The sequence below is a fragment of the Thermochaetoides thermophila genome, assembly GCF_000221225.1.
Source record: "Thermochaetoides thermophila DSM 1495 unplaced genomic scaffold scf7180000011815, whole genome shotgun sequence".
Lineage (NCBI taxonomy): Eukaryota > Fungi > Ascomycota > Sordariomycetes > Sordariales > Chaetomiaceae > Thermochaetoides > Thermochaetoides thermophila.
The window spans coordinates 528860-543486 of NW_006383031.1; the positions used below are offsets into that span (position 1 = coordinate 528860).

Below are 14627 nucleotides of genomic sequence, written 5' to 3' on the forward strand. Positions count from 1 at the left end.
ATGTGATGTGGCTATCCAAATAGTGGACATATAGGGCGGGGGCGTTGGGATGGATGGACGGGGATACGGGCTTGGTTAGAAGCGACTCGGGAGGAATGTGTAGACATCGATATACGTATGTATGACTGTCAGAGTGTACTAATGCCGTGGCATGAACTTAATAATTTAATGCAGTTTCATAGATAAGATCATGTGGCAAAATGAAAAACTTGGGAGTTATCGACATCCTCTAGAGAGGTCAGATCGCAGAGCATGTTCTTGTCAACGACAAATGATAAGGTTTAGAGAGTACCCTTCAAGCACAAGGGACACGATAGGCACAGGTTGAATAAAGGCCATCAGTTCAGAGGACTGCTCATATTCCATTACCCATTGATCTTATAACTACAAACCAAACGATCGTATCACCGTGTCCCCAGTTAAGCCAAACTATAAATGCCTACGCATCACACAAACCAGGGTATCCAAGAAAAAAAAACGCACAACTAACTATCCAACATGCATTACACTCGTCCTAAGAGTCAAGCAGCCTTGACAACCTTCTCATCAGGAGTCACCCTCCCGCTCGAACCGCCTGCAGCCACCGTCGAGCCCTCTGGCACGGGCGCAACCGCCGAAACGACCACCTCATCGCCCATATCCTGCGGCAGCGTCAGGTTCAGAATGAGTGTCACGATCGCCGTTACCGCGAACCCGGTCTCCATGACCAGCTCAATAGCGTCCAACAAACCACGTAGAGCCTTGTTGTCACCCTCGTACGTGAACACGTGCGAGAAGTAGTCGGGCACCAGCGTCGCGCCATAGCCCAAAGCTAGGCCGGCAGTCAGGATGAAACGGTTGCGGCGGGAGAAGGGATTGGGGCCCGGATTCTTCGCGATGATGGCCATGCCGGAGACGGCGACGGAGCAAAAGAGGAAGGTCGTCATGCCGCCGAGGACCGCGGAGGGGATCGCAACGAGGGAGGCCGCGAATTTGGTGAAGATGCCCATGATTACGAGGAAGAAGCTGGTATCAATTAGCGATCAGAGCTGAAAAGAGGAAGGTAGAAGGTGGATGCTTACCAGCAGCAGTAGCCTGCAGAACGGTTCGCGCAGCGAGTGAGGGCAATGACACCGTTGTTCTGGGCGAAGGTGGTCATGGGCGTGATGGTGCACAGCGCAGCCAGGAGGCCGTTGATGCCATCGGCCAGGACACCACCCTGGATACGGCTCTCATAGATCTCGCCATCGACCTCGAGACGCGAGACATCACAGGTGGCAGTAATGTCACCGATGGCTTCGCATGCGCAGATGATAAACACGGCAATCAGCGGCAGCACCAGCGGGCCATACACTGTCAGCTTGAAGGTATGCACCCAAATGAAGCTGGCCGATGGCGCGCTGTCGATACCGCTGTGGTCGAAGTAGCCGCACGCGGCAGCGATGATGCAGCCGGTCAGCAGGCCAATGACGACGCTGACGCTCTTCATGATGGGCGAGCCGAAGCGCTCGCACAGGATGATGGTCACGAAGACGGAGAAACCCAGACCCAGGAATTCGGGTGAGCCCCAGGGAAGCGCATGCGGCGCGTAGATGTTAGGGCACTTGACGAACTCGGGGGCCGGGTTGTCGCCGTAGCAGGAGCCGTTGCCGCCCGCCCAGTTCTTGAAGCCGGACGCGATCAGGTTGATGCCGATCAGCATGACCGTCGGGCCAGTGACGATGGGTGGAAACACGCGCAGGATGATCTTGGGCGGGACGAAAGAGATGGCGATTTCGACCAGGGCACAGACGGCTGCTGTGCCCAGGACTGCGCCGTAGCCTTGAGGGCACGGCAGCTTGGTGCCGTCCTCAGCGACCGGGCAGAAGCCGTTGGCGTACATCTGGGCGAAGGCGCCTGAGGCGACGGGGATGATAGCGAAGGAGATGCCGACGACAGAGATCAGACCCGTGCCGAGATAGTAGCCTGTGTTGCCGAGTTTGAAGCGGGTGATTTGGATGGCGGAGAGCAGACCGCTGACGATCAGGGCGGTTGAGACGAGGTACTGCTGCTGGTCGGCTGTGAGATTGACGCCGCCGCCGCCTGACATGATGATGGGTGGGGTGATGATGCCGGCAAGCATGGCCAGGGCGTGCTGGAAGCCCAGGATGAGGGCCAGCAGCACGGGCATGCGGTCATTCAGTCCGAAGAAGGGCGCCGGCCGGTCGGATTTCTTCATGAAGGGGAGGTTCGGACGGAAGAGGAAAGCATAGTCGTAGTTGCCGATGAGGCCCTCCTTGGTGAGGAAGGTTTTGCGGAACTTCTCCACTGTGCGGGCTGGCAGAGAGCGCTTTGCCGGCTGCGAGTTCGTCGGCGTGATCACGGACGGGCCTTGATCCTCATCCATTGTGACGGTCTGGTGGTGTTCGTCTCGGCGTTAGTGGTGTGTGACCGAGACAAGAGTCTTAGTTCGGAACGGCGCCGTCGCCGGTGTGTATCCGGACCGGAAGTGGGGTGGAGCCGGAGTAAGGGCACGGAGGAGGAGGAAGGAGGCCGGGCAGCAGGAGAGACGGGAGTTCAGATGAGTTAAACTACAGCTGCCTATGTATTTGCTTGGTGTGATGATGATGACAATGATCAAACAGGACGGTCTCGAGCTGTCATTCCTGGGGGGATTATAACTTGTTTATACACAGCCCGTGGACGCGCAGAATTCTCATCACAGTTTTCGTCTCATACTCCCCAGGACTGCCAGGCACACGTCCTTATCGCGTATCTCGCCGCTCTCCACCGGATCCCATATCCACCTCATAGATCCCTGATTCTCTTACACGATCCCAGATGCTGCAGCAGTGGACCCCGTGGTGGGTGCCTGTGGGTGTTCTGTGGGTGTGGCGCTTTGAGACGCACAGGGATACGCCGGCATGGCATTTGTCCCGCTTGCGATGTGCAATGCTGCCGACAACGGCACATCTCATCCATGATCAGCTAGCCTGGGCCCTCTCTCCCGTGCTATTGGATCGCCATCTGTTTCTGGAATGAAGGGCAGGGAAACATGGAACTGAGAGATTAGGCACAGCATGACCGGCAGCAGGCGAAAGAATGCGCCGGCTGGCACATTCTGATGATGTCGGGCAGCTCCGGCGCCGCCGTCGGCCTGATGGCGCTTGATAGATGGTAGTCTTGTCAAGGATTGTCGTGGAGGGTAGCATTCTGCTGGCCAGGCTACAGGCGACTTACACCACGTCCAGCTACACCACAACATTACAAACATACGTTTTGGGTTCATACAGCAGACATCAACGCTCCAGACTGGGCTGAGCATCAGCTGCGTGGGGGCCCCGGGCCAGATGCTAGCACACAGGCGAACAGCATGCGAAAGCGAATTCTTCGACTCCTCCATTGCATGGATGATGGGATAAACAGCGAATGGAGCACTGTCGCATCTACCCGAGGCAACTGATAAGAGCCCCATGGGCGGATGCCGATGGACCACATCTAGGGCCCGATTCGTCGGGGTCTGGGGCCTTTGGGCAACTCTAGCCTCTCTGATACAACAGTGCAGACGGGGAACCCGCCTGTTGGCTCCAAGATAAATTGCTCCAACATCTGTATCCATCACAGCATGCGTTACGTACATTCACTGGTCTGCCCAACCGCAGCTCCCCAAATTTGAGCATTCCTATGTCTGTCTTCAGCCGGCTCTGCTGCCGAGTTGCTGCCGTTTCGTTGGGGCTGTCATATGCATTACTACTGCATACTAGCCCTAGCAGATCGACTTCCAGTCTGCCAGATCGCGGGGAAGCTGTTATGGGATCAGGTTTGTCATTTGTGCTGGGCAAGGCTCTAGCATTGCGTTACAGTAGATTTACCTCGGGCTTGGGCAGGAGAGCCTTGTGTGACTGACTTGATCACTTGCATCGGGCACTCCTCGTCTGCAACTCTTAACTCTGTGCACCGGCAAGGCCCGAGACGGCGGGCAGTCATATAGCCATGAAAATCTTGATGCCGAATAGATGACGAAGTACTTACGCTGCACGAAAGAAAATTTTGCACCATGTACCTGAAAAAAGATTGGAGATGAAGAGTTGAGTGACTCCATGTCCAGTCAAGTTGAAATAACATTGACTCGGAGTTGACCGAGGGTCTGGCTGGGTTGTGATAGATCGAAGTGTTTCCTCACTGATACTATCTTTTGCCTAGGACTTATTTGGTAGACCTCATCCAAGTGGTGACGATCTCGAAGCAATGACCTTACAGCGATCCTGTTGTCGTTTGTCCTCGGAGTTTTCAGACCAACATACACCTTTTCTTGATCAGATACATGGGGGTCCGTTCATTTCAGGCAGTTCTTTCACATAGGTGCTCGGGGTTAGTTGGCAGATTTGACAACAGCTTACCATTGTGACTGAGCCGTCTTTTACCATTGGAAGCCAACCAGCTTGTATATGAACGGTGAGTCTGAGATTCCCTTCGCCTCAGAAGTTTTGAGTGTCAAAGGCGAGTTTCATATGATTCACTGAATACTTACTGGTAGAACCCATCCTTATAGCCGTGCTGTTCCGGTCATTTCGCCTGACAGTTTTGGTTCTCTTGATATCTTCTGCTTGATGTAATCGCTTTTTTTCCCACATATATATCCTCACCTACCCAAGAGAGTGGCCCCTTTCAACACACCGACACTACTCGGACATTGAGGGAAAGGACATTTATAAAAGGGAAACTGCTCGCCACGCTTAGGCGTTTTTCAGGCAGATATCTATGGCAAAACGCGGTATGAGTGGTCAATAACCAACACCGATGAACATCAGTTCGTTACGCCCATGTCTTACAAGCAGAGCCATTGTATCACCATGTCTGAGGCGGTTCACGTCATGGCCCCCAACAACGGTCATGAGTGCACCGAGTATTTTCTCATCCATATTGTGAAGGGACGGAAGATCTTCAGGCAACCTGTTGGCCTGCAGCGCGGAACTGTCCGGCATTCGCCCGAGTAACATTCGGCCCTTATGAAACCCAGGCGAAAGAAAGCAAGGCCAAGGACTCGCTCGGTCTGCCTTCCAGGGATTCGAGCTCCTATTTAAAGGAGCGGCCCCGTGGAGGGAGGTATCCGAGGCACGAAGATCGGCCTTTTTCTCCTTCCTGAACGGGGCTGCTCAGCAAAATAACATTGCGATCGCCTGGCGTTGCAGTGCCTGGCTGCTTGATCTGGGATAGACTTGGACGGATGCTTGCCAGAACAAGTCCAGTTGGGCACCGATTCGTGCGGAGAACAACGAAAGAAGACTGGAAATTCTTCCGTTTTTCGAAGACTCACCGCTCACCGAGTCCTTCGGGTCTTTCTGCTTAGTTCAGGTGCTTACCCCGTTCTTGTGGACTCGGCCATGCCTTTATTCTGCGGAATGACTGCTTACGGCGATGGCACAGCGTTGAAGCCGAAGGGTGTGATGGCGAAAGGCGAGTGGGGAGGACAAGCAATGCTGCATGGACGTGCCTTATCGGCAATGGCACCCGAAGTACACTCCAAGACAGGACCCGGCCCAGGCATCTTGTTTCGGCTTCTCGTGTGGTTCAAACAGAGACAAATGCAGCAGCTGCATTCTCGGTGCGTCCAAATGATCCAATCCTCCTGTGTCTCATCGGCGAAAACTGGGGTTTGTGCGCTGTCGTATTGGAGTGCAACACTGCTTATCGCTGCAGGGCGCTGCACTATTGTGCAACTTTTCCAGGCCCAGATTTTTTTTCAACCTTCAAAAGCAGACCTTTCGTGCTGTGAATCGCCTCATTTTTGTTCTATCGACGCCTCTCAGATTGGTGATGCGTGATGGTCAGAAGCGTGTCGCCGACGACGCGAAACTGGTCCGATTGCGCCCACAAAGTCGGGTCCTGGATCCATCTGCACGTGCGCGCTAGCTTGTCCAGACTTGACCCACAGGGGCCAAGCCGCTGTCTTCCCGCTCGACCATTGACTGACCCTAGTCCGATTCGCGGGAACCCTGATCAAAGTGGGGTTGCACGCCCCCACTTAAGGTCGCGGTTTGGGGTATCTTATCAGTGCCCTGATCTGGGTCTTGCCTGCTTTCAATCCGGTCGCCATCTTTTTTTTTCTGTCATAGCAACTGCGGCTCTTCCTGGCTCCAGCTCAACAATGCCGACAGCGATCGCAGCGTTCCATGTAAATCGCAATTTTGAGCTCTCCTGGCCTAAGAGAGCTCCATGATATGTTTTATTCTCGAGATGGGCCGGTATTCAACAGCCCTTGTGCCACAGGCCGGCGTGCAGTGCGCTCGATCGATCGTTATCTCTGCGCTGCAGAACCCATGACACATCCCACGCGTATGCTCGCTCTCCTTATCGACCACCCCCAGTTGCAGCCACTGAGCTCAGCCCGAGGGTTTGGTGCCATGCTGCATCGTTCAATATCCCCTTCCGTCTCTCCACTCGTCACCTCCCGCCAACCGGTGCATCCTTTCGTTGCCGTTGGCTGACGTGCGATTGGGATTGGGGCGGTTAGTCCATACCTCTGTGGCCAGTGGCCTTTCGTCAACATTCGCAGAGATACTTATCTATCTTGCGCACCAAGCCAGCGCCGAGGTATTGGTTTTTATGAGTATGGAGAGATGGAGAGATGGAAATATGGTAAGTTGGGAGATGGGAGCGAGGATAAAGGACTATGAGAGAGGCGGTTGATGGAGTGCTCTGCAGAGGTTTAATGCTGCGGTGTGGCGCTCACTGGTCCAATGAACTAGATGATCTCCGTGTCTCCCGCTTCGCCATGGCTGCCGCGGCTCTCTGCATTCTGCACTCTGTTCCCTTTCCCTCTCTGCTCCCCCAGACTCGACATGCTTGAAACTCATCTGCAGTTGAAAAGCTCCCCACAAGCAACTCCTGGAAGGCTAAAGCAACCAAGCGAGCTATTCGTGGCTCTGCATCTGCAGTATCGCCAGACCCAAGCGAGCACACCACAGCAACAGTAGCAGTAGCACCCTGGCTGTGCAATCGGCTCCGTCCCTTCGGTTCTGCGGTCTGAGTATAGCTAAAGGGGACTGAAAGGAGTCCCAAAAGGACCCAAGGGACAAGCTCGATATTAAGATCAGCCTGTGCATGAGCGTGTTGTGCCCCGCGCTGCCCTGTGGACGTGTCACTGTTCGTCTGCCGCCACAAGGGGGAAAAAGCAACATCTGCTCCTCGGGTTCAACAACATCTTGCCGCCTTGTCTGTCCCTCCTTGCTGCGCTCCAAACTCTTCCCGCGGCCGAACCCCTGTTCACTTTGTTTTCGACCTCAGCCGCTGCCCAACGCAGGCTGCTGGGACTTCCTTTTTTTTTTCCAACTTGACAGTGACCAGCTTTTTCTGTTCATTCAGTCCCAGTCCCGACATCTGAGAATTCTCCGTGCTGTACAACACTCGGAGCGGTGGTCTTGCTCCCCTCCTTTTCCCCTTTGCGGGACGCTGTCGTCTGCAGGAGAGCGACAACGCTGCAGCTACATCCCGTCATTCGTCCCCAAGGTTATCAAGCTCACCAACTCTCCCACCGAAGTCCTAGCTACCCCGCTGATGCCGGCTTTCGGCGTTACAAACCACAATCATGTCTGGCCGAAGTGCCTACGTTCGCAAGAAGATCAATGAGCCCACCAAAGGTGGGAGAGCCCGTGCTAAATCCAATGCGAGCTCCTCCGACAATGCTACCATCAACGACTACCCCATAGCCCCAGTGCCCCCCGTCACATATGGCAGTCAAAGAGACCCGGGGCTCACGAGGATTGACAGCAATGCGCCATACTACTACGGGGAAGAAATCCCCGCATATCCCCAGTATCCGACTCATGCTGGGCCAGCACAAATTGCCCGGCCACCATCACGCCGGGCAGCACCCGCCGAGCATGTCACGTATGTCCGAGTTGTTCGACCTGTCATCCCGACCAGCGAGGTCTCTGGTATCGAGAAGTCCGGCTTGAGAAGCGTGCTAGACAAGAAAAGCAGCGAAGTAAGAAATGGCTTGGCTAAGGCTTTCACCTTCAAGAAGGGGGATAAGAAGGCAAAGGAAGTAGAGAGGCCCCCGTCATCGGCCGTGGTTCGTCCATCAAGAGGTGCTGGTGTAGTACCGAAGAGCCCACACGATGTCCATCCGCCAGATATCTCTCCGACTGCGATCCATCCGGGGCCTGTGGCTCCTCAAGGACATGCCCTCTCTCCTGTACCTGAGGCAACACCCCAGCCTATTGGGCCGTCGGTCATGAAGCGCTGGATTGGAGGAGGCCGGCCGGTGCAGCGTTGGAACAAGTTGAGGAAGGATCCAGAACTTTGGGATCCGAACGGCGATGTGCTGGTTTACTTTGGCCAGAAGGGTCAGGGCTCTCTAAACCCGTCCTTCCGGCTGTCATCGCACATCATCGAGGCTACCGAGTCTCGGTATCTTGTCACACTCTTGAGAGAGGGGTTGACGGACGAGGACGTCAACATGCCCTTCAGCCAACAGCAACATCTCGGCTCAGGAGGTTACGGACGGACGAAACAGCCGACCCCGCCCGCTTCAGAAGACAACAGCATTTGTGATGCCGATGGGCAGATATCCTATGAGATGTACTTCCCGCCGCCGCCGAATATGTCCCCACAGGAACAGCTCCGGCACAACATCACAACGCGCAACGTGTTCGCCCTCCTTTACCATGCTTCTCTCGTCGGTTTCTCGCTCTACCAAGCCCTTTCGGACCTACACACACGTCTCATTGCCTGGATGCCTCCGGAGTCGGACAACGTCGGCACCATCATCAAGTACCTGACTGCACGAGGACTCGACGACGTGCGCAACGACCCCGAGACAGCCGTCGGCCTGCTTGCCTGGAGTGAAGGTAGTGATGTTCGTTGGGAGGAGGGGTGGCGCGAAAGCTTCTTGCACTGTGCAGGATTGTATTCGCGGCTGGAGAAGTGTGCCGATTTTACACACGTAACACCGGTTACCAAAGCCCTCCTTGAGAGAGCATCTCTTGAGACGCAGCTCCGTGTCCAGGCGGCCGAAGAACGTCTGGCTGCGTTTGAGTTTGGCGACATGTGGCCCTCTGAGGTCGCCGTTGTTGCTAACCCCAGCGGTCCAGTGACTGCTTCCCCTGCCAAGGCCGCTGCGGATAGACTGCAGAAGTTCTTCCTGCAGCACTATACACGCGAGTTTGGGACTTGGCCTCCAGCGCCGGTTGTTCAGCCGGGCGCCCGGCAGGGCGAGGGTGAACAGGTGTGGCTGACCAGGACGGTGGCTCAAGTTCTCCAGAAGGATTTTGCTGCGCTTTATGACTACCTCGTCAACCGTGACGTTATCTGGGATGAGTCTGAGGCTCGCCCAAGCCGCAAGTGGATGATGGTCAGCAAGAGCGGCAACCGTGACTTTGAGGCTGACACTTCCGATCTGCCCATGACCGACATGCTGATCGAGTTTGACAATAAGCACCGTTATCCTCATATTCCTCATCCATATCCTCTTGTTCCCGAGTCCATCCCGCCGACCACGACCTCGAGTAATTCTAGCACTGCCGCCGCGAAGCCCGCTTCTGGCATCGGTTCTCTGTTCCCTGGCCGTTCAGGCAACAAGCCAAGCCCGCCGAACACGGGAACCAACACCCCGACGAGCAGCAGCACCAATGTGTCAACCTCAGCTCTCGAGCGCCGTGTGCAGCTTGCCTACACGGAAGCGACTAACCTGTGCACCTTTGGCAGCGACTTCGCTCACTCCAGGCTTACAGATGCCTTCGCCAAGTTCGAGCGGTCTGACATGGTTGGCGAGATCGATCCGGCAACTGCGCGCCGCGGTCGCTGGATCGTCATCTACGGCGTGCTGCAGACGCTTGCTACCGTGGCGGTTGATTCCCCTGGCGTGCGGTACTCCGAGGGCGTAGCGTACCACCTCTCGGTCCGGATGCGTGGCCAGGCTAGACTGCCGCCATGGAAGACTCGGAGACATGGGCTCTTTGCTATCGAGGCTTCGCACGAACTGTCACATTGCTGGGTTGTCGTGGACAGCTGGGAGGGCGGGCTCAGCCCGGGCGGAGGTATCGGGCTTGCCAACGGAGGCGAGAGCTCTGCAGATGAGGATGCTCTGGGTACAAGCCCCGTCGATTCCCGTCTTCACCACCGCTATCACCACGATGGCTTCGACGTCCCCTACGGCAGCCAAAGCCTACATTTCCCCTCCGTCCCGCGAGGCACCATGAGCAGTACCACAACCGGCAGCAGCGGCACCCGCCGCGTACCCAGCAACAGCAGTCGGGGAGGACCCCCACCCCGTCTCCGTAACCGTCCTCCGACGGCCATGACCTACGCCACGTCGTCTACGGGACCGGTGAGCTCCGCCGCAAGCGTGATCTCACACTCTTCGTCGGAGGGACAGAGGTACAACGATCCGTGGGGCTCACACCCTCCTCAGCTACCCCCTCTCTCGGCGCTGGTAGCTGCCGCGTCGGCATCAGCGTCGGCAAGGGCGACTGCCATCCCCCGTAGGCCATCTGCTACATCGATGGGCACGTCGCCCGTCACTCCCCGTGAGCATGCCATCATCGGCTCAAACCTCATGTCCTCTTCTACTCGTTCAGGAGCGGGTCACGACGACGGCTGGGACGGCTACTGGATTCTAAGCGGGACCAGCCCTGGGGGTTCCACAACCGGGCACGTGCCAAGCCGATACGCGAGCACCGCCCTCGGCGGCGGCAGCAGTGGACTCAACGCTGTACCGGATGAATCTGTTGCGGGGGACGACGACGACGTGGTTGCGGATGTGGACGAGAAGAGCTTTGCGATGCCGGCGCCATTTTCAGATAATGAGAGGGGCAGTACGAGGGCTACGACACGCACGGAGGAGAGTGAGGAGACGGGGAGGGCGTCGGTTTCGGAGGTTGGGACGGAGGATAGTCGGGGAAACAATAAGGCGGGGGCAGGTTTTGGGGCGGAAGGAAGGAGATTGCGCAGACATGATGGGAATGGGCATGGGGATGATGGTCTGGGACTGATTATTAGGGATTTTGATGAGTTAGGGGTCATTGATTGATTTGCCGGGCAGGAGGATTTGGCATCATTGGGTGAAAGTAACATACATGTGTAAGATTTTTGGGATGGGATCATCATTGGATAGTGTCAGTGTGTTTACATTGTGATACCTACATCTTTACCAAAGTGCAGATAGTAACTAGGGTAAAAATTAATTCATTGGATTGTGAATGTGAATTGACATTTGGGTCCCTCTTACTGCAGGAATTGGTTTCGATGAGGTCATCGTACCTGGATGAGGGGGCCGACGGAGTGATGAGTTGTCAGCTGGGTTAGGTGACAACCCAGCCATCCGGATTTCCATCGGGGCGCTTACGGCGGGCCGGCATCGAGTTGTGGGGTCCACATCTGGTTCATTTTTTTGATGCTGAGGTACAATGTTAGCTAGCAAACTTTTGTACTCTAAAATATTTTCAAATTTAATTGAAACAAATATTTTTATTTTTAAAAATAAAAAACTTTTATAAAATTGTAATACCACTTTTTATACGCTTATTTGTTTATTTCCTTGTGAAAACAAATTTTAAACTACACAAAACTGCCAAGCTGAGGTTCCTCCTTATCACTCGGATCGGGCTCAGCGCCCAACGGTCCCAACCTCCGGGATTTTTCACCAGCAGCTTGCTTTGAGGGCTGGAGCACATAGCAGCAAAGTATTGAATTATTTTCCAGATCTTTCTTAGATTAGTCCCTTTTTTTTTCTCTTTTTTCCCCCATTTCCCTGAAATAGCGCTCAGCTACCCGCATCTTTTCTTTTTGCTTTTATTCTCATCCCAACCGACGAAAACAAGGTCCTGAATATTGACTTCGGTCCGGGTCCATGCTTTCAGTGCAGAAGCGCCCCCGCCTTTTGTACTACTGCAATTGATCGAAGAGAACGACTCTTCACGTTGCCCTGGGCTACCTACTTTCTTGCTTAACAGAGCACAAGTTACACCCCTGGGCAAAGCTGCTTAATTGCTGCACACTCTGCGTGCTTCCTGCTTGCGTGCTGCATGTCACCTCGTTTGTCCTGCTTGACAACTTTGTCAAAGAAGCCTCATTTCTTCTATCCCGCTTCGCTTCAAAAAGCATAGCTGCAGGGCAATAAGCTTCAAGACGTGTGCCGTCCGACGGAGAGTTTGGCCATAATCAAGTCCGCGACGCAAGCAGTTCGCAACAGCTGAGACAGCGATAACTGCTTGCTGTTGTCTACCAACGAGAGGATTGATGGTCTTACGCCCACGCCGCACAGTGGGAGCTCCCGTGAGTTGTCAGCAACCAACAAGAGGAGGGAGATAAAGACTGCGTCTCCAGAGCCAAAGCTCCCCAGCTGCAGCTGTATTGCACGATCCTTTGATCTCACGACTGGTCAGCTGCCTTGTCAATCGTCTATCACGGACGGCTGTACAACAGCGTCAGTGCAGCTCACAGCAACCTTTACTATAATCAACACCGAGCAAGAGTGAATTCCATTATCAACTTCACTTCGTGAGAAACTGAGCTACCATAGTGAAGCCGCGCAGCGCAAAAGCATCTTCAAGATGTCCGCAATCACCTTCCTCTTTTGGCGATTTATGGAGATCATCACTTTGGTAGGTCTTCTTACGTTTCCCTCTCCCCTCCCAACCTCGCTAACCCCCCATAGATCCCCATCCTAGGCATGTTCGCCCACCTCCTGCGTCAATATCTCAACGCCAACATACTTGCCCCTGATCACATACTCATCCTTTTCATCACCTCCGCCCTCGGCGTACCCTATTGCATCTTCACCCTCTTCACATACCACCGTTCCCCTGGCAACTGCCGCCTCGTCTCCATCATCGACTTCGGCTTCTTTGGCACCCTCATCGCTGCCGTTTATGAACTCCGCTTTATCCGCAACGCGGACTGCACTGATATCCAACAGGGCGATCCGATTACCTTGAGTCTGGGGATTTTTGGCAGTGCGAATCTGAACACAGTAAAGGTTAGTGTGGATCAGGGGTGTGCGATGCTGAAGGCGGGTTTTGCGATGGGGATTATGAATGTAATCTTTTTCTTTATCACGGGGGTTGTGGCATGGTTGTATACAAAGAGGGTTGAGAAGAATAGAACTCCGCCGAGGAGCAGGTGGGACAGCAGGAGTAGCCATCATAGTAGGCACAGGAGCAGGAGTGGGCATGGTGGGAGCAGGAGTTCGCACAGTCACTCGAGGGCTTATGTGTGAGAGGATGGGGAGAAGGTTGAGGCGGGCATCTAGCTGTGAGGGGAAGATTTGATGAGCTATGAATGGTGAAAGGACCTATCTGCATTATGAATAATGAAGGGACTGGAGTGATCGTTGAGAGAGCTGGACGTATGCTCTTGGCTAATCCCTAACCAGTCACTGTCACATCAGCTACGACGGGATGACTTATGACCAGTTAACGAATGCTTTGTAGATAACTGAGATGCCTCATGAGCTATAGCTAGTCTTATTTAAGTGAACAAGTTCATTCTTTGTTTATGTCCTTGAAGCCATGAAATAGATTCCGATAACCATGTACTCGGAAGTGTCTTTCATCTGAAGTCGCTTTGACTTCATGTTAGCTTCGTGTCTAGTATCCTGACTGGTGGTACACGTTCTTGCTCCTCAAATTTTGTATGGGTTCATCGGCATTAGCTGGAGAGTAAGAACATCATGACTGTATGGTAGTGACATTCCGGTAAGTGCTTTATCTCCCCCTCCCCCCCCCCCCCGGCGAAATATATAAGAGCACCATGTGCCAGCATCTCTCCGTGAAGCTCAGGACATCTTAACTTAGACCCCCTGATCTTCCAACACCGTGAAGCCAGTGTTAACCACTCACATCATAACCTGCCATGGGCTGTCTCCCGTCAAAACCTAAACACCGTGAGATCAGGGTAATACGGCCGGGAGATCCCGACCCAGCCAATAATGATGCTCATATGGAGCTTGAGAGACGGAACGAGGAACCGATTTATGCTGAACTGCGCCGACGTGGGCTGCTGCCTCTTGAAGGAGATACCAGAGGTAGTCTTGCAGAGTGGCTACGGCAACGTTCATCAAGAACGGGAATGACTGGAGGGGCAGTTGAACTGGGTCCTGTTGGGAGACCAAGGTTGACTTCGAGTTTGTCAGACATAAGGCGAGAGCCGCGTTCACCTTTTCCAGGTTCCCCAGCTGTTCAGCAGGGAGATTTAAATGACGACAATGTCAATGAGGATGGCAGGGTGTCAAGATTGACACTTAGTTTGACAGACATCCAAGCGCTAAAGAGAACCTTGACACTAACTCTTCATACTGAACACGCAGAAGACAACAACGCCAACAATAAATACAACAGTGAGTACAAGTCAAGCGCAAGCTTATCTGACATCAGAACAGACGTGACCATGAGCACTGCCAACTTATGTATCAGTGATGATTGGAAGTACCAGGCAAGTCCCTCGGCAAGCAAACTGAACACCAAGGAGTTCGGGCAAGAAGGCTCCGCTGAAAATACCCTCCCCTCATCCCCAAGTCAAGTGCAATTAAGCAAGCAAGAGCCACGGGAAGCGATACTGCACTATCACCAAGTCCAAGCGGAGTTGGTCGGCGTGCGCTTGCACCAACAGCTGCTTGAATATGTCTCCCAGCAGAAAGATAAGCAACGGCATCAGCCTTCTCCTTCATC

The 14627-nt window shown here is 54.1% G+C and overlaps 3 protein-coding genes across 3 annotated transcripts; 2 read left to right on the forward strand and 1 right to left on the reverse strand.

Annotated features, from left to right (window-relative positions):
• Positions 1–521: 521 nt before the first annotated feature.
• Positions 522–2365, reverse strand: CTHT_0017620 (uncharacterized protein; the record flags this gene model as incomplete). Its single annotated transcript, XM_006692201.1, has 2 exons — positions 522–1005; positions 1062–2365. The coding sequence occupies 2 exons, from the start codon at positions 2363–2365 to the stop codon at positions 522–524; spliced, it is 1788 nt and encodes a 595-aa protein (XP_006692264.1).
• Positions 2366–7546: 5181 nt separating this feature from the next.
• CTHT_0017630 (uncharacterized protein) lies at positions 7547–10990 on the forward strand (the record flags this gene model as incomplete). The annotated part of the gene is made up of 1 exon (XM_006692202.1): positions 7547–10990. The coding sequence occupies one exon, from the start codon at positions 7547–7549 to the stop codon at positions 10988–10990; it is 3444 nt and encodes a 1147-aa protein (XP_006692265.1).
• A 1522-nt stretch (positions 10991–12512) lies between these two features.
• CTHT_0017640 (uncharacterized protein) lies at positions 12513–13098 on the forward strand (the record flags this gene model as incomplete). The annotated part of the gene is made up of 3 exons (XM_006692203.1): positions 12513–12563; positions 12617–12937; positions 13063–13098. 3 exons carry the CDS (start codon positions 12513–12515, stop codon positions 13096–13098), a joined length of 408 nt encoding a protein of 135 aa, XP_006692266.1.
• Between the last annotated feature and the right edge of the window lie 1529 nt (positions 13099–14627).